Here is a 19,147-nt window from a genome sequence, read left to right as displayed (position 1 = left end):
CAGCGGCACACCAAAGGATGAGTCCAATAAAGATTTATTGTCTCAAAAACCAAACAGTACGACGCGTTTCGGCGAAGCCTTTGTCAAGTGGATGACCTGTGCCCAATTACCCTTAGAAATAGGGGTTATGGTTTGTAGACAGTGAGAAAATACTATCGACATATCGGCACTTTTCGAAAAACAAAATAATTGAAAACATAATGCACAAAGTTTCCTCATAATTAAGAAAAACAATTGTATAAAAATACAGATGTATAATGTATACAGTCTCCTACAATTACATCCAATAAATCGGTCATTATGCAACGAATGTTCAATATCAATAAAGTTTTTAGCGTGAGGCAAGTGCCGTTTTGTATGGCATATAAATAATCACCTAATGACATTTCATTGTTACAAGTTGGCTAAACCATATGACTACGCATAGAGAAGTACATTGTGAATGCAAAGACGTGTTCTCTGATCGTGTCGAACCTATTTAGATCCATATATGATGGTCACTTTTATGAATACATAGAGTACAATCAAATCATAAACCCATGATTAGCCTATGAATGACGGGTAATGTACCCAGCTATTCCATGGTGCCAATGTATTTACAGGTATTTATATTTTGTTGTTTGTTGCAACAAAAAAAAGACATAATGCAGATTTTCCTTTCACGCATCCTGTATACCAGCAACATTGTCCCATAATTCACTTTAAAAACTCCTCTCACTTTGCAGACATAGAAACAAAAGTAAACACCAATCCCATGTTAGAATAAGCAGCAATTTGTCAGAAGACATAGCCCGACATTTGACCTATGTCCCCGAAGCACGGCAAATATGACAAGATAAATCACTTTTATTTACTGTTCGGATTTTCTCGAGCCACCAAAAATTGGTTCGCAACCCTAGGCTAAGATAAATATACAAATTAGAAATTGTAACAGCCATGTGAGAAGATGGGTCTCATTAACACAACACATTCTCTCGGAGACAACCACCATGTATCCAGCACCCCCTCTGCCTCCCAGGGATGAGGTTTCTTAGTTGACCTTCCTCTTGCTTTATTTAAAAGCAGGGCGCCTATGGGACTCCATCACCTACGCAGCTCTAGGATGAGAGCAATAATCACTGACCTCACGGGTCCACCGAATGGTCAGGCAAGCCTAAGATCCCTCTGGCGAAGTGTGGTTGTGTACCTGGCTGAATAAGAGTGCTCAGCCAGACCCGACATCCTGGCTAGTAGAGCAGGGCGCCACCTGCACCCATTGACACCCACGCAGGCTGGAAGCCCTGCAGAGCTAACCCGCCTTGGATGATTCCTAAACTGCCTCTTACTCTGGGGATTGTGCTGTCGAGCAGCCTCTCTCCATCCCCAGCATGTCCAGGACATAGCTGGACCTTTCTGAGGCATGTAAAAATACCATCATTGGAGCCGAGAACCATTGCTTGGATCTTTAATTTTGTATTTGGTGGCATAAAATTCACAATCTACTCAATAAAAGTGCATGCATAAACATACGTATTTGTAGCTCTGAGGGGTTAGCCCACCTCAGCAGTAAAAGAGCTCTGTACATAGCAAGGGGATAGGGAACAGGGCCTGGTGGCAATGAATCGAGATTATGAACCTAGTGAAGGAGGGAGAGCAAGAGATGTTCAGCTCCTGGGCCAGAGGGTGGAGGGACCAGGAGCCTTGCATCGAGAGTTGGGGAGAGGAGACTCGGAGGCGTGGCTAGCTCCCTTCTAATTGTGAGACTGATGGGTGAAGCTTGATGTGAGGGAGGATGCTGCTCCAGATCACTCGTGCAATAGGAACATGGCATGAATCAGTGTTCCTACATCGCAAACACATCTCTACTGAACCTTAGAATATTTTGCAATGATCTGTGGGAGGGTGGCGTCAAGGGTGAATTCAGGTGATTTAGCATTCCTGGTGAGTTGTGGTGTGAAAACCTCTAACCTCAGTCTTGGATTTATACTCACCTGTTGCCTCTTGCAAAAAGTACACTTTTGATTTGGCTTTGGCTATGGTTCAATTTGAAACGGGCACTTGACATCGAGACCTGTGTGAGAGCAGCAGAGGGCTTGAGTTATGTGAGGGTACTGGACACACTTTTCGTTACCAGAAGGACCTCAAAGACGTAGTGCAACCCCTGGTACTGTTAGATTGGACTATGGCACGCCGACTCCTACAGTCACACCAAAATCTAACCTAGTGCACGTGAGGGCCCAGCTTAACAAAGCAGCCAAGCTCATAACAGGAGAAAAATGATACAAACACATCGTCTCCACCCTCACTAAGCTTGGATGGCTCCCGATGGAAGACAGATGGTCTCACACACGTAGCTCTTCACAGGAGTACAGAGAAATAACTATAAAAAACATATCAAGGTCAGGAAAGGCTTGCACCCTATGAAGCTCAATCACACCACTACTGCCTCCGCCCCAATTTAAGAAGGAAAGGTCCCACACACCCTCCTTCTCCGGTAATGCACCCAGAATCTGGAACTCTACCATCTGAGATACATGCAGACCCGTCAATAATTCCCTTCAAGAAAAGTGTTGGGCAATACTGCTTGAAAGACACCTAGGCGCAAATGGGAAATGAGTACTTCTCCCATAATGTATGTAAATCAGAACTCTACTGCATACTACCATAGAGAAAAACAAACAGAGATCCTAACGCAGAAACTAATAGTGTGAATACTCTCCAGAGCCCGGGCTCATGCAAGCTTCCGAACCATGAAATCTACCACTCCCTAGGCTTTCTCTCCTATAGCCACCGGGACCATCTATGGATGTTATCATGTATACATCAGACTAGGTAATACATGCATAACATATATAATGTTTATTTTGGACTATGGAACATCTTCATAGCATGGTTCATAATAACTTTAGAGACTACGTAACCACCGTTACAAGATTAAAAACTGTAAAGCGTACCGTGTAAAGTGGGCTGTGATCTGATAGCCTCCTGTCAAGAACGCCCTATAAAACTCTCAAATTAAATGAACAAATTGGTGGTTGAGACGTTTACCCAATGCTGTCCAGCGCATGCTGATGGAATCGATGGAGTCTGAGCACAAAGAGGGAGGACACACAGCGAGGTCAGCTGAGAGGGACTAAGAGAGGTACATGTGTGAGGGCAGAAAAGATGGGGCATGTTTCCAAGCCTGAGGTTGTGCTGCTGGTGGGTTCAGGGCTGTCACTGAACAGCTCTTAACTGCAGAGGGACCAGTGAAGGGCCAAGAACAGAAGTGTGAGAGACCATAAGAAAGAGGGGGCGCTTATTCTGAAGACACCTTAGAAGCTCAGGTTTATAAACAACTTTAATTGAGGTTTCACGAGGAGCAGTACTAACTGACCTGCAGAGAAATTAAACGCCCATAAATAGTTGGCGAAGTCCAATAAGGCAGCAACATGAAGGGAGGAAAGCATCACATGCAGTGATGGGTAGGAACTGATAATGACACGGTCGGCAACGTCGCGTGCAGTGTCACTCGCATATGGAGAATTACGGGAAGGCACCAAAACATAGGTATGTTGGGTGGGGTTCAAACTAAGCCAGATCTCCGCACCGACCCAGTGACTGGTTAGGATGTCGGGATTTTGGTGGGGTCCCCCGCGGGACACCTGAAAACTGCAGCCCCAGACCAGCGGGTCGAAGAGACACACAGCGCTCGCTGCAGGTGAGGAAGGCGGGACAGGTGTCGGTGCGGGAGTGAGAGTGAAAGGCGCCTTCTTCCGTGCAGCAGCCGGAGCCTGTGCACACTGTCCCGGCCGTTGAAACGTGTGTCCACAACCCAGAGGAAATACACTCTTCCCCGGCCCGACAGCGAGGAGCGAGCAGCTTTTCCCCATGTAATATGTTTGAGACAGCTTTTATTTAGAGGCGGCGCTTAAAATTAAAAAAGAGAGCGAGCCGCGGAGCTGGGCGGGGAGGGACATTGTCCACTCGGAGCGCCCCGTGTGTGCCCCGCTAGTGCGCATCTTCGGGCTGGAGCAGGGGAGGGGGTCCGTGCATCTCCCCAGGGCGCATCTCCCGTAGCAGGAGGACTCCGGCGTGTTGGACCCGAAGCAGGGGAAGCCGCAGCACCCTAGGGCGCAGGGGGAGCACTGCGCCCCCTCCGCCGTGCGCTTTTTTATGGTATTTGTTTTTAGTTTTAGTTTTCTTCCTGCAGGACTTTGTGCGTGTTTTCCCCGGACCGTGCTCCAGGTTTCAGCAGCCCTGCGGTAGGGCTGGTTTGTTTATTGTTTTTTGATTTTTTTCCTTCTCCCCCTGGATGGTTTTTCAATGAAAAGGCTGATCATGAACAAGCTGTACATCGGGAACCTGAGCCCCTCGGTGACAGCCGACGAGATCCGACAGCTCTTCGGGGACAGGAAGCTGCCTCTGGTCGGACAGGTCTTGCTCAAGTCCGGCTACGCGTTTGTGGATTACCCGGACCAGAACTGGGCCATCCGGGCCATCGAGACCCTCTCCGGTGAGTGCGGCGCGAGAGACCCTCTCCTCTCGGGCAGAGTCCTGGGCAGGCTGGGGTATTGTGCCCAGGAACGGGGGTTAGCAAGCCACACCAGCCCCGCGCCTCGTCCCAAAGACAGCTCGTGTTTGTCCCTCTCTGCTGCTGTCCCCGTCCCGAGAGCCATGTCTGCCCCTCTCTCCCCACCCCTGGCCGGGAAGGCGGGTGCGCTGCCCGCAGCGGGCGCCCCCGGGGGCTGGGGGAGGGAAGGTGCTTGGACCCTGGAGTAAGGGTGCTGCCGCCTCAGGGTGGCTGTATGAGGGGACACGGGCACCCTGGCAGCCCCGATCCCCCACCTGTCTCCTGTGCCCTCCATTCGCTCCTTCGCACTTCTGATTTTTCTCTGATTTTTTTATCCGATTTTATTGGGAGGCCCCGGGGCCCGTAGGGGCCCGGCTTCCCGCTCAGCTGAGCTCTGCTGCTCTTCGGCCACCTTTTTACGAGGTGCCCTGCCCCAACTCACCGGGGGGCCCGAGCTAGGGGCGGCCGAAGGAGGAGCTGGGGGCCCGGCCGGGAGCGGAAGGAGCGGAGGCTGCGGCGTTCGCAGCGGAGACAGGGCCTCCTCGGAGGGGCGAGGGGCCCCGAGATACGGGGATTTCGCCTTCCCGAGAGACCCTGAGGGCCCCAGTGGCCCTTAGTATGTGTTATTGCCCGGGAGGGTGGGGCTGGTGCTGTTGCACACCAGGCTCTGGTTCCGGGGGCTGAAGGGGCCCGTGAGGGTCCCTCGTTCAAGGACTCAGTCCGCCCGTCACTCTGCCACCACTGAGTCCGTATGTGGCCCCGCACGGGCTGCGCAGCGGGTTGTGTGCTGGCTGCATGGTGTGTACAGGAGAGTTCGCCTCACCCTGCACCGAGGGAGCGTACAGCTCCTGCGTGCCCCAGCTCCATTGTTCCTCTGGGTGCAGCAGTTATTGCCCGTGCCCCACACTTCTCGGGCATAAAACACCCCGACCCTTCTCGCCACAGACGCGCCTGGTGTGCCCCTGACCCCATGCTGCTCACGCTGTGTGGCGCGGCTGTCATTGCCCTGTCTCCTCAGTGGCTTGACATGTGGTGACCATGCTTTGTGGTGATACAGCCAGGCCTCCACATGCATGCATGCCTTGCTGTGTGTCTGTCCTTTAGAGTGTCGCTGCCTGGCCGGCCAGACTTCCCTGACAGCCATGACCTCACCCAGATGTTTAACAGCAATGATCACCCGCGCTACAATTTACTTGACACCGTGACCGCCTCGCCCAGGGGTGGAACCCACATTCAGAGTGTTTACATGGCCCTCTTTCCCCTCAAAATGCCTGGGGTTCACGCTTCCTGGCGTGGGACAGCCTTGACACCCCCCTCACGGGTATCTCCCGTGGTGCCCGGTCTCGGGGCACGGAGGGTCGCGGCCCTCTCTCCTCAGACCATGCATTTACTGCCACTGGCTGTCACACATACTGCCACTTGTCACACATACTGCCACTTGTCCTGCGTTAACCATGGCCCCGACGCCTGCCCTGCACTTCTCGCGCTCACGGGTCTCCTCTTTTCCACCTGCCCGAACTCCAAAGGGCCTGTGAGTTCACGCGCTGCGCTTTGTGTTTACCACTTTGCCTGTATTCCCACTAAGCGTAATCACGTGACAGACAAAATGCCTGTTCCCCCCCCCCCCCCCCATTTGTCTTAATGCGCGTGCAGCGGCTACCCTTTAACTCTGTAAAAGCGAGTGTAGGAGAAGTATCTTTGTACTGTAAACATAACCTCACGTGGTCTTTCTGTTGTGCACTTATTTTAAAGGTAAAGCTGAGCTACATGGAAAAATCATGGAAGTCGACTACTCGGTTCCCAAAAAGTTGAGGTAAATACACGACTCTTTACTCCATTAAAGCGATATGTTTCTTTATTAATTATACATAGATGTACGCCTGCCTCGGTGTGTTGTATGCCCCGTGTCTGTGTATGCCTTTTGTGAGGTAAATAGAGCGCATGCGTGCTCGCGCTATACATGCACAATCGAGTGAACACACGCGCTTCCTTCTTCCCACCCACCCCTCCCCCCTTCCAGTCGTGCAGTACACACGCTGCAGCTCTGCGCGTCTTTTGCTGCACACGTCTGACGGTAACATGCCGGGTGTAATCGGTGCCACAGGCTCCTCCGGTGGCGGTAACGCACCGAGGCTGCCGGGCAGCACTCCTCGCGTTCACCTGAAGTTTACGGAAAGTGTCCCTTAAGGGATGCGCGTCTCACACCAGACTGCGGGCGGTGTCTGCAGGACCCACCCCCCTCCTGTGCTCAGTGCGTTACACGCCGAAGCGCAAAGAGCCTTTACACGGGGCTGTTTATTTGGAGGGAGAGTGACGCCGGTTGCAATAAACTACGCGTTCCTCCGCTGAAACGTCGGCGGATGCTTTTACACACACCTATGCTTTGTGCTGAGACACGACGTGTTCTCAAACCACCACAATGACCGTCGGTAGCAAAATACACGGACATTGTGTGCAGCGGCGGTAATTCAGCTCTGACCTTATTTCCACCTCAGATGCGGTTTCCTTACTGTCTGCTACCAGCTCTGCATCAGACTAACGACCCTCCACATACCTGGCAGCGAGCCCCTCATTCCCGCCCTCAGACTTTCTTCACAGCCCCTTTAACATCACGCTTCGCGATAATTCTGTTAAAGACCCGCATCGCGGCTCTGCGCGCAGCCCCTCTCAGTGTCTGGCGTCACGTGTGGTGTTCACAGCCTTCTGCTTTTCTTTACTTTCGGAATATTGTTTTGTTGCGTGGACTTTTGGGCGATACGGTATTCGTCTTTTGCCCTGTGAGTGGGCATGATTCACTCAGATTTTACCCGCTGTGTCCCTTTAAGCACCGGCCATGTCCGGCCCGAGACCACGCGCTGTTTTCGCTCCACTGCTGATTTCCGCTGATGTTTACAACGTTACTGATTTATAGTTGAGGAAGCAGAGAACGTGTCTGCCACATTAAAAACGCACAACATATGTGCTGTGTTCGTTATCCCTCCTACCTTCATAGACGGGACAGTGCTTGAACATTTTAATGTATGTTTTTTAATGAATGTTTATCATGTAAACAGTGCATAATGTAATCTTAAGTGTTTTGCGAACATAAGAGTTTTTGTTGCTTTGGTTTTGTTGGTATTTTGTTTAAAACGTTAAATTGATCAGGGCACTTCTCACTGTACTTAATAAATACATACATTTTTATACGTTTGTGAGGGAATCTTCTCCAAGCAATTATATTGAATTCATTATAATTAACAGCTGCTCTTGTGAACTTAATTGTGTAGTAGAATGCACTAACCTCAACAGTGAAGGGTTTAACCATTGGTTTAAGAATGGTTTATGCTGATCACCAGAAAGAAAATGTGCATTGGCTCTTGTACTTATTTTCAAACGTCGATTTTATACGCCGTTCGCTCTATACATTTCCTTGTAACGTACTGGGCATATTTTGGAAAAGGGGCATTTTCTTGGTAAAAACATCTTACGTAGCAGTTTGGTTTGTTTGGAAGGCTTGTTTTTGCAGAAAGCATTGGTTTGTGTAGTGCTTGTGCACGTTGTAAAAGTGGCACAGAATCATTTTGTTTTCCCAGTGATTCATTGTGTTTGTAACTTTCACACCTACACACACCTGGCGAGTTGGCAGTTCTGTATTATTTAAAATGCATCTCAGTTATGGAACTTGTTTGCCGTCATGCCATGTTTGTTTCACCACATCAGATTACACAGAAGGAAGTAGTCTGTCTAACAGAAAACTATTTTGTGCCATAATGTGGTTTTTTTCATGGTGTTTAAAAACATTTTTTTTTTTGTTCTCGCCGTTTTATCAAACTATTTTATAGAAAGTATATCTTTTTATCTTCGTGTGTCAAAAACATGCTTGATTTGAATTTATACTAATACAGTAGCAAGAGATCAGAACCGGTGGCTAATTTTGCTTTGAGTGCAAATGTAAATGTTTGTCTGCAGGAAATACTGCAGTTTAAAAATCGGACAGGTGACCGTCCCAAAATTAAAATACATGTTTCAAATTGATTATGTCTGAAATGTACTGTCTGCTGTTTTAAATGGACCGGATTTGTCAAGAGAAGCTTGTTTCAAATGTTGTGAATATTAAATGCACATATTTAAATTAGGTGCATGATAAGATAAAACCGTATTTCTAGGTACATTTTAACAAAAAGATTGACCTCACTTACAATTAGACCTGTCCTGGCGTATTTATTCACATTCACTTATTCACGCAATAAACTGAACACGTTTCATTGTCATGTAAATATTTTGAAAGTGGCTATGATTGCTAAGTTCTGAACAAGACACAGAGGTTTGAGAGCTAGGCATGCGCATAGGCCCTCCATCTTAAAGGAAAACATGTGTAATGCACACTAACTTTGCGACGGTCTACGTATGGATCTGGCAAGCAGTCAAGCAGACCAACCGCAGAGCAGAACAGAGCGCGAGCACCAATGAGTGAAAGGCATGGAGGCGAGGGAGTGCAATGCGCTGCTCAGGAGAGGAACAGGGAATCTTAAATGCTGGACAAGTGTATTCCTTACTTAACATTTGACATTAAAAATACCAAAGTGAAGCATCACAGTGCAGTCAGTTGTTACACATTTCTTTGCCTCTTTCCACCCTAACATTTTAAAACTGTAGTTCCAACCTGTCGCTGTCCATTTCTGCAATGTATCTGGATATAACTTTCAGAGGTGTGAGGAGTAAAAGGGAATTGGTACTTTAGGGTTTTGAGGATGGATTTATTTAGTTGATTTTGCTGGGAAACAAATAAGATACTTTTTGAGTAATTTGTGTTGACTTTCTTGCTTGCATACCCGAGTTAACAAATTCATTCCATAGCACGGTGTAGATACGTTTGGTTGTGAATCTCTTGTTTTCTCCGGGTCATGATACTTGTGCTGTGCGGCACTTCCATTGCTTTACTTCGGCTGCAGGGAGTTGGTAGAGGAGAAGAGGTCATTCGTTTTCCATGATCACTTTGAAAGTTTAAACTGGTGCAATTTCAAAGCTTTTTCCGTTCTTGTTTTGGTGATGTGTAAACCTGAGCTCGGCACTCGTCTGAGCTCTTCTTGCACATGTGTGGGTCAGAATGTTGGGTTTAGCATTTTTTTGTATATACTAACCCGCTAATTACATGACCTTTAATGCACCCAGTGAGTGTTGTATCTGATTCTGATAATTAATGCCAAGTGCTGGGCACTGTGATGATGGAAGCACTGTAGAATTTTGATTTTAAAAAGCACGTGGCTATCAGAAACGACCAGGTTTAAAATAATTAAAGATGATCATATTGCTTATTGAATATTAGTAAGACGCATGTTACACTCGCGTGTGACATGCTTGAAGTTCTGGTTTTGCAGGAGGTCCCAGCCTTTTAAGTCCTTCCAGGGCTCTAAGAAGGCAGGAACATGATTTCTGTTTGGGCACTCGGAGAGCAGTGGATGTAAAATGCTTCAATGCACTAACCTTCCAGGCTCTACAGATGGGTCCTGCCATTGACAAGAGTCCTGGAAATGTGGGTCACCCGTACAGAAGTGGCAATCCTGGATGGGTCATGAGTGTTGGGTGATGTGTGCTAGAGCGCTTGCAGCCCATTCGCAGAACACCAGGCGCGTCGAAGCGGCCAGGAGTGTGTTGCTGTTTGTGTGATTAGGATTGTAACAACACAGGTGTTCTGGGCATCTCGCTCTATGGAGCCACTATATCTTGCTCCGGGGTGCGAATTTGGTTGGCATCAAAGTATGACACGAAAGTTCACTGGCTCTAACACTTTCTATCTATGAGGGGCACATTGGAATACATGTGCCTTTTAATAAAAAGTGTCATTTTTGTTTCCTTTGGATTAAGTTAGTGACATTAAACTTTTAGACCACGAGTCCACTAAGAAGCCTCCATTTGTTTTTATTGGCGGGCACTCACAGCCCTCCCATTGCAATCTTGTGAAGCAAGCCATTCTTCTTTCAAGTTGAACAAGTGAATATAGTCCACTTTTTAGTTTTAACAGATGCTACTTTACATTCCTTTTATTCCATTCATGAGCTCCGGTTCAGCGTGATCCGCACCCGCGGCAGCATTGCACAGCTCATGGCTAGGGGGGCTGGCAGCCATGCTTTATTATCCGCCGCGCAGCCCCAGATGGCAATATGAGGACGGATGCTGTACTTTACTGTACTTTCATTCATCCTAGACTGACTGGGGGAGGAGGCATCATTCATTATGACATGGGAGGTAGCGGACCTGTTCTGGGTTAAGGTTTGGTGGGATGGGATGTCGATATTTCTTCAAAGTCAGCAGAATGCAATGATAATTGGATGCTTTTAAAAAAAATGTCTAATATTATAAAGTGTCAATTTAAGCTTGTGCTAAATGGCTTATGGAGTATTGGTGCCTGTGGCACCTGCTTCCGTCAATTGCTGGGCACAAATGGCAGTCACTGGGGTATTGCTCTTTATATCTTAAAACATATGGAAGGCTTCAGATCCTGGTCAGTGGAATTTGTGACAGAGATTTATACTTTTTCCAGATCTGGGTTTTGCCAGCACAGCTCTCATGTAGACCTATTGCTAACAATAAACATGGCTGGGGCTTTGGTCCTGCCCCTTTCAGCCTTTGGCCGTCTTCAATCAGCCTCTTGCAGCCATTGGATAGAGTCTTTGTCAATCACATCTTGGCTCAGTCTGTCTTTCACCGAATCATGTTAGGTGCCTGCGTGTATCTTCCACCTCCACCGAGTGCTTGCACTGACCTGCATGAGGGCTTGCTTTACAATAATAGCCATCTCTCCTGGTGCACTCCTGCATGTCCAGCTGTGATGTGCTAAAGCTGCATGCGCTGCCACATGGAACAAAGACCTGTTGGCTTCGTCTGATCTTGCTTTTCTGTGTCCCTTATCTGTTGGTTGACCAACCCCCTTCCTCAGCCCCACTTCCTTGAAAGGGACCAAGATATGTTACAGGGACAGGCTGCTTCCTACTGTTCAGGGAGGATGTGTCGTAGAACTTAGCAGAAATAAATATGTAATGATGAAACTGTTAGTAAGAGGCATATACATTTTAATGACAATTGGGATTTGCATTACCTTAGTAATATGTGATCCTACAAGTTTACTTCATGTATAAGGATACAGTCTTCAGTTCTTCTGTCCACGTGTTAAGTACTATAGGTGAACATAGTTAATAGTTTAATTGTTAAGGGAGAGAATGATAACATCGAATGTATTTAAAATGGTATGGGGTTGCATTCATATTCAGTAATGAGTATTGAAAGATGGTACAATTAGCTCATGCTGTGTCGATACATTTGCGTGAGGAAGCTCACGCCAAGTTCGTGCTGCAAGATGCGGCTGACGGACCAGGTTTTGATGTATTGTTTTGAGCATAGTTTAACCAGCTTGAAAAGACTGTGTAGAAATTCCGATAAAGAAACAGAATGATCTCTGGTTGAAAAATTTTACATAAAGTGAACAAATTAAATATCAATTGCTTTATTTATTTGTCTTAGCGAGGGACTGCTGGCTGATACCATCATTTACTTTAGTCGTACTATCAGCTTTGAAAAATAAAAATAATGATTTAACTAGTTTAAAAGTTGTATTCCTACCAGGAATATTTCATAAATATATCAGATTAAGGCACTGCCTAAAATAAATGCAGTGCAACTAGGTGCAGAAAGTTAGAGCTAGCTGTGACATTTGAAGGGAATGATTGCTGGATAATTCTGGTGGTAAAGGAAGTCCTTCCTTGTTTGGAAGTGAGGCACTCCTCAGATTCATCTAAGTATGTCGTGAAGTGTGAGATCACAACATATCATGTGAGATTTGTTCAGAGAATATGGAGAATATTGTCAGTCAACAAACGTTTTGCTGCATGTGTTACTTTGAGAAAGGTGTAAAAGGTTTTCTTATCTTTTGAAGATTGAAATGTCTTTGGGTTCTAAATTTCATTTTCGCTGAAATTCCGTTCTTTTAATTCAATAATTTTTTCTTGAGATTTTAGTGTGTCAAAGAAACAACTAAGAGAGAAACAACACAAAATAAAGCAATACAATTATTCCATCATAACAAAAACTGAGAATCCTTTTGTAACCTTAATTGCAAAATAGGTGTTGTGTTACTGCCCACACTCCAAAGCGCAGTGTACAACTGGTGAAAGCCTTTTTGGTTGTGTTATAATCTTAATATTGAGTCCATCTGCCACTTTTATAAATTACTGCTGTTTTATTGCTTTGCCAAGCACTATCGTGTAGTTAGTCCCCACTGCTTACTACACAAATATGTCTTGTGGACCCACAAAGAGAGTGCCTGGATGTACCTAGTTTGTGGTGTGAAATTTGCAGGCTCAGGGAAGCAATGTGAGCGGTCCATGGTGTCCGTGCCCTACGTGGTGAAAGCCCCGATTGTATTCTATCTTTGGAGTGTGCAGTGTGATTGTGTCACACACAAAGCATGCCACTCATCAGCTGTTGGGTTGCTTGAATGCTTGTACTTTCTACACAATCAATAGGTGCTGTGTTAAGTTTGCATCAAAAGTTACATAGCGGGAGAAGGGTGCTCCATTTTATCTCTATTCTGTATTATATCTTATTTTAACAGTGGAAACTAGTACTACCCAACGTGAACAGGCATGGCGTGACAAAAATAAAATGTTTCAATAATTTTCATAAAAAGGTTTTGTAATGCAAGGCAGCTAAACCAAAAATGGTGTTGCCCTTATATACGGTGATAATAACTCTAAAGTAATCAACCTGCTTGTTTGATACAGTAGATGAAACAGGAGCTGCAGCAACCCAAAAAATGAAGCACTTGCAAAAAATAAAATGAGGTAGAAATTGTGTACACAAAAGGCGACAACTGTGTGAAATAGCTCTATCTGCTCCAATAACTTTCACAGTTCTCAATCTCGTAGCATCTTTTATTCCATTTAAATAAAAAGCTTCGTTTCCACCATGTAAATGGTCTCCTCTTAAGCCCCTCCCAGGGGTCTCCAATGTACTGTTCCACTACTGAGATAAAGACGTGTTGCAGTGACCCTGCCCCAGTTTAATGCAGAATTCAGTACTTCGCTACAAAAAGTTACTTGCAACGTTAGCGCATTCATAAACTGACCAATTACTCAGGATTTGGGCTAATTGAGGATAAACCATTCTTCCAAAACAGCTAACACTGCCTACTGAATAAATGGTTGTAAGGTTAGTTAGGAATTGCTCAGAGCATGCAGATAAAGTAATAAAGTTTCCAAGTAGCCTGTGCCCAGATGTCAAATCCCCTTACTTGCTATATTGAGTACCTGCTCTAAATGAAAAGATTTACTGTAATAAGAGTAATTTACCAATTGGCTTCCTAACATTGTTACAGGGATTGATACTGTAATAAAATGGCTATTGCAGAAGGTTGACATTGATATTCCTTAAGTGCTATATAATAATAGCAAAAGTGGATGCTATTTATGACAGTCATTCATTAACCACCCATAATGCTGAGAAGACGGTGGACAGGAAGCCAAATGCCCCGTGGAAGTTGTTCTGGAGTGTGTCATCGAACATGTACTCTTTATCAAAATACTACAATATAAAAACAAGTTGGAAGTGAGGGAATAGAAGTCAAGTCTACACTGGTTGGGATACATCAAAAACAACTTGGAGTTCCCTTACAATAGAAACTGACCAGATTACTTGAAAACCAAGGGGGTTCAACGGGGGCTTCAGAGTAGAGCATAGTTTGATCATCCTTTTTACTGGATAATCAAATAACTTTATAAGGGGAACAGGATAATGTATGTTGCAATAAATAGCCAATGCCACTGTAGGAGATTAACATAGGTGCAAGAAAAGTGGAAGTATGTATAGAGAAAGCCCTTCTGCCCTAGTCTAATCGGGCGTGGAGAAAAAGTAACCCAAAATATCGCAACATACTAAAAGACTTGCTCAAGAAAATCTTTGATGTATTCCAACTCCCTTGTGGTCACGACCCATTTATTTGCCACATGGGGGTTTGCAAGAATGGAATGCCTTTTCTTTCATTAGAAAGGCTAAATCGAAAGGCAGTAAGTATGTAAAGAGCACAATCCCATAAGGTGCACATGGTCCAGGAGAAGTGCTCTTGACCCTGATGGACGCTACACTGGTGCTTCGCGGTGCAAAATGTGTGCTGCGGTCTACAGCATGGGTGCGCACTATGCACCTCTGCTGCACCTATGCAGAGCCTGCGACTCCATGTCAGAAGGGATATCTCTCCTATTGCTCTTAGATTCTGGCATTGAGGTGGGTGGGAGGACACATTTTATAAAGCAATAAATGCTAGTCAAAAAATTAGATTTTACGACTATTAAAATGAAGGAGTTGTGAATTGTATATGAAAAACGGGGCACTTAATATCCGGTGAAGGCTCTACCTCCTAGAGACAGTGGATCCTGGCTACACTGTTTTAATTTGTGCTGTGTCTGCAGCCTACCTTTGCCAGTGCATCCAGACTACCGCACAACTGGGGTGCAATATGTGACTTTAGCCACCAAGGGGGATTCAGAGGGTCTGTGGGACTGATCTTGCCCCTTCCCAAATGCCTGTCTCTGCCTCTTAAATTGTCTTTATTCCGCACACCCCAAGAAAGGTGCATTTAATCTGGTGCATGCTCTGTAATGAGACATGCAATCGTCAATTAGACCTCTAAGGCACACCAGTGACCAGCTGAGAGCAGCCTTATGGGAAGAAACGACAGTGGCTGCACGTGGTCAAAGTTTAGAGAGAGGAATTCCGCTTTTAATTCACAAAGCTTTTTTCGTGAACAGTTATCTATTATTTCTGGAAATACATGAGAAAATCACATTAAAATCTGGAGTGAAACATAACTATTCACCAAAAAATGCGAATTAGACCAGGAAATTAAGTGGTAATTCATATCTAAAAAGGGAATAAGACACACAAAAACATAGAACAACCCTTGTGAATAAGGCGTGTAGTGTACAGATCGGTTAAAAAAAGTGAGTTTTGCACCGATTTTCAAAGAGCATTTGCCGGTGCTCAGATTTAAGTGCGCTGGGTGTGCCCAGACATGGGTCCCGGCTTCACTATGCCACTGGATTCCAGCTAGCCTGGCTGATGAAGGGTGATGCCCCGAAACCGGTCCCAGGATACTTGTTTCCATTCCAGGGAGGACCTGGCTTGGCAGTTCAGTCTGGAATGTTCCCATGAGGCACAGGGTCAAGACTGATTTATGAAATGAAATCCAGTATTTGTAAAGTGCACAATTACCCGAGGGTGTGAAGGCGCTGGGGGCCGTCGGGAAGATTAAGCAAGCTATTGCCCAGTGTCACATGTATATGGCTGGGTCTAAATTGGGGTGGCATCGTGAGCAAAAAATACATGAATTTAACACAGATCTCTTGACTGGGGTAAATGTTTGATTTGCTCTGTATTCCGTCCATCATCTGTGTGTCTTCAGATTTAAATGGGTCCGCTCAACGGATGCAAGATGTGTATATATGTGGTAATCATATCACATCTTTTAATTTATTTATGTATTCTATAAAGTGCAAACTACACCCAACTCCGTTTTAGACAGTTGGATAACAATTTTATAGTGATATTAAAATTGTTGCATCAGTTGCAGTAAATCTATGGGGGGGTAGTAAAAATAAGACCGGGTTTATATGTACATTAAGTGAAAGAAGGAAAAGTGGACTTAACCCAAGGGTGAGATGTTTTTAACACTAAGCAGAACAAATGAGAGCAAATGTATAGGATGTGGTGAGGCTTATCTCCCCATTTTAACGAAACAGTATATAATACACACACACATATATTAAACACACACACACGGGTGGAATCAAAGATACAGAGCCGACAATCACTTGTTGGGATCTATAGATTCAACTGATGTGGGGATATACAACACCACTACATCTGCAGGAGCATCAGACCAATCTGAATAAACTTTCAAAAGACATAAAAGAGAAGTTATTCTAGTGACAGTGATGATTCCACAAGCGTTATTTTCATATTTAGATAGCAACATTGGGCATTTAAAAGGCAGAAAAGCAGAAAGAAGGGGGGTTTTGGTTCAAGAAAATATATCAATAGGAGGACCGTGAACGTGGAGTAGATATTGAGCTACAACGAAAACAGCTCGCTGTAACAGTCCTAGAAAGCATAGAGTACAGTGCACTTGGTACAAAAAAAAACATTGAATAACGGGTACATCCTGTTAAAAAATAGAAACCACAACATTGGCAAATCCAAAGTTTGAGATATACATATGTAAGAGGGACCAGAGCACTGGATTTAAGAAAAGGAGGTGCGATATAGTATGTAAAAAGAGGGTAAGCAGATAAAGTTTTAATATTAGGGCTCCGGTGCGTGGATCATGAAACTGCAATTTGAATTCCTCAAACATGGAGGCAAAAACAGTAAACGAGCACTGGACAGAAGCACAACTAACAAGGAAATGTTCAGTTTAGTTTTTTTTTTCAAGGAGCAGGTTCTTCAGGAATGATCTAAAAATTGGAACAAATATGATATGAGGTAGGAGTGTGCTCCTTATTTTAGTTGTAGTTCCCGAAAAGAGCTGCCGTCTTTCTTGAAGAGAGAAGTAGAGAGACCTTTTGTCTTTGGAACGCAGCGCAGGTGGACCTCCAGGTGAAGCCAGATTTTGGGTACAATATCTGCACCAGTGGATCTTTAAGACTATGTGTTCTCACAGAGCATGAAGCCTAAATGTGGAGCCATTGAAGGTGATCAAGATCAGGTGAAGTCTTTGGGCGAGTCAGGTCTCATGTGAAGGTGCTCAAACACGAGACAGCAAAATATATCTTCACCTAATGCAGCCACCATACCTGCCTCAGCTGTCTTCATACCTCAGGACCTCCTTATTAATGGGCAACAGGGTAAATGCAGGTTCCAGCTTCAAAAAAGTGCTGATGGCCATAAACACTGGACCAGATGAAGGGCAGACTCCTGAACCAGGCTAAAGAAGTAATAGATTTATCACGAGCAAGAGGCGGGAAAGCTGCAACCATTCGAACAAGGCCACTGATAACTGAAAACTGTGACCTTACCCCAGTCCCATAAAGGGAAAAGCCAAGAATGGGGGGAAGGAAGAATGCACCTCTAATCCAACAACTTCACCAGTACTGTGAAAGTTATCCCTGTAACTGGACAGGGTTGAAAGAGACTTGACAACAGTGGTATGGGTGGATAGTGAATGGGCACTCCATCTTGCGTGTGCCCTTGCCATCCTAAGGAACACCCAATAATCAAAGGGCATGGAAGGGACTAATGACTCCTGAAAAAGGTCCTGAGTCAAAAAAACCAAATGCTTACCTAAATGTTTCTCTAATTTAAATGGGGGTTGTCAGTTTTAACAAAGTTTTATCTTTATGGAAATTTTATAAATTCTGAGTAAATGAATTTCTATGAACTCGTTTTACCTATGAATTGTTGTTGTAATGATATTTTATTGTGCTTTTATGATTGTGAGAAAACAATCGAATAAAGCTTATTTTGATTTGATTTGACTAATGACTCTTCAATGTGAAGAGCCAGTGCAGTTGCCGGTTTCCCTGGCATTGACTCATCTTCATGGAATGAGGACTCTAATGAAGAAAAGTGACAGAGTGGTAGTTGAACTTTTCCTCTAAGCCCCGAACTCTTCATGACTGCTGTCAGTAATGCATTCGACTTGTTTCAGAAGCCACGTTTGTTCATTTGTCACGTTTTACATTGGTTTCCGTTAACCCCATTCCCACTGCATTTTTTTCCATGTACAGCGCAGAGGAACATCTGGCCCTCATGTCGCGGACCGCACCCCTGATTGCTGTCTGGTTCTAGGATATCTCCCTACCTTAAGCAAGATAGCAAGGGGCATATGTATCAAATTCTCTATTTGCGAATCTCATATAGCGTTTTTTGAGAATCGCTATTTGGGAATCGCAAACGAGATGTAAGTAAAAATTCGCAAATTGTTAGCGATTCCTTGGCATTCCTTAATTGCGATTAGCAAATTGCGACTCGCAATTAAGGAATACCTTCCCATTCATTCCTATGGGCCAAGAGGCCCATAGGAATGAATGGGAAGACATTCTCAATTAGCGATTCGCAATTAGAGAATCGCAAATTGAGAATAATTTCAAGGGTGCAAGGGTGTCATAAGGACACCCTGATGCACACCTGAAATGAGCATGTGTGCACATGTGGCGCACATACATGCCCTAATGGCATGTATGTGCGCCACATGGCACTTTGAAAAATGCCAAAAAGTGCATCTTTCAAATAAATCACTAATTATCACCAACTTGAAGTTGGTGGTAATTTGCGATTTCTTAAGGAGAAATCGCACAACTTGGGTGCTTGTTACATCGCATTTAAGGAATCGCAATTTGCAATTCCTTAAATGCAATCGCAAAATAGAGAATCGCAAATTTGCGATTCTCTCATTTGCGATGCCCTTTTGGGATGATACATCCCAAAAGGCCTTTTCCCGTTCGCAAATGGGCCGATTCTGTGAATCGGCCAGTTTACGAACGGGAAAATAGGCTTGATACATATGCCCCCAAATCTCCTCTCTGCGAAAGCATCAATATTGAGTGACGCCCCTATGGTCCCAGATTATGAGACCACACATCGAAGTAC

General features: G+C 44.9%; 1 protein-coding gene across 1 annotated transcript in view; it reads left to right on the top strand.

The window, feature by feature from the left end:
• The first annotated feature begins 3,435 nt into the window (after positions 1-3,435).
• The window catches only part of IGF2BP2 (insulin like growth factor 2 mRNA binding protein 2), a 380,650-nt gene continuing 364,938 nt past the window's right edge, over positions 3,436-19,147 (top strand). Inside the window, exons 1-2 of the mRNA XM_085648719.1 lie at positions 3,436-4,474; positions 6,284-6,344. Of these exons, the coding sequence (XP_085504845.1) occupies positions 4,285-4,474; positions 6,284-6,344 (251 nt within the window). The 5' untranslated portion in view covers positions 3,436-4,284. The remainder of the gene's footprint in view (positions 4,475-6,283; positions 6,345-19,147) is intronic.

This window comes from Triturus cristatus, chromosome 3_2, assembly GCF_964204655.1.
Source record: "Triturus cristatus chromosome 3_2, aTriCri1.1, whole genome shotgun sequence".
Taxonomy (NCBI): domain Eukaryota; kingdom Metazoa; phylum Chordata; class Amphibia; order Caudata; family Salamandridae; genus Triturus; species Triturus cristatus.
Note: the sequence above shows the minus strand (reverse complement) of the source record. Positions and strands in the feature narration are given on the sequence as shown.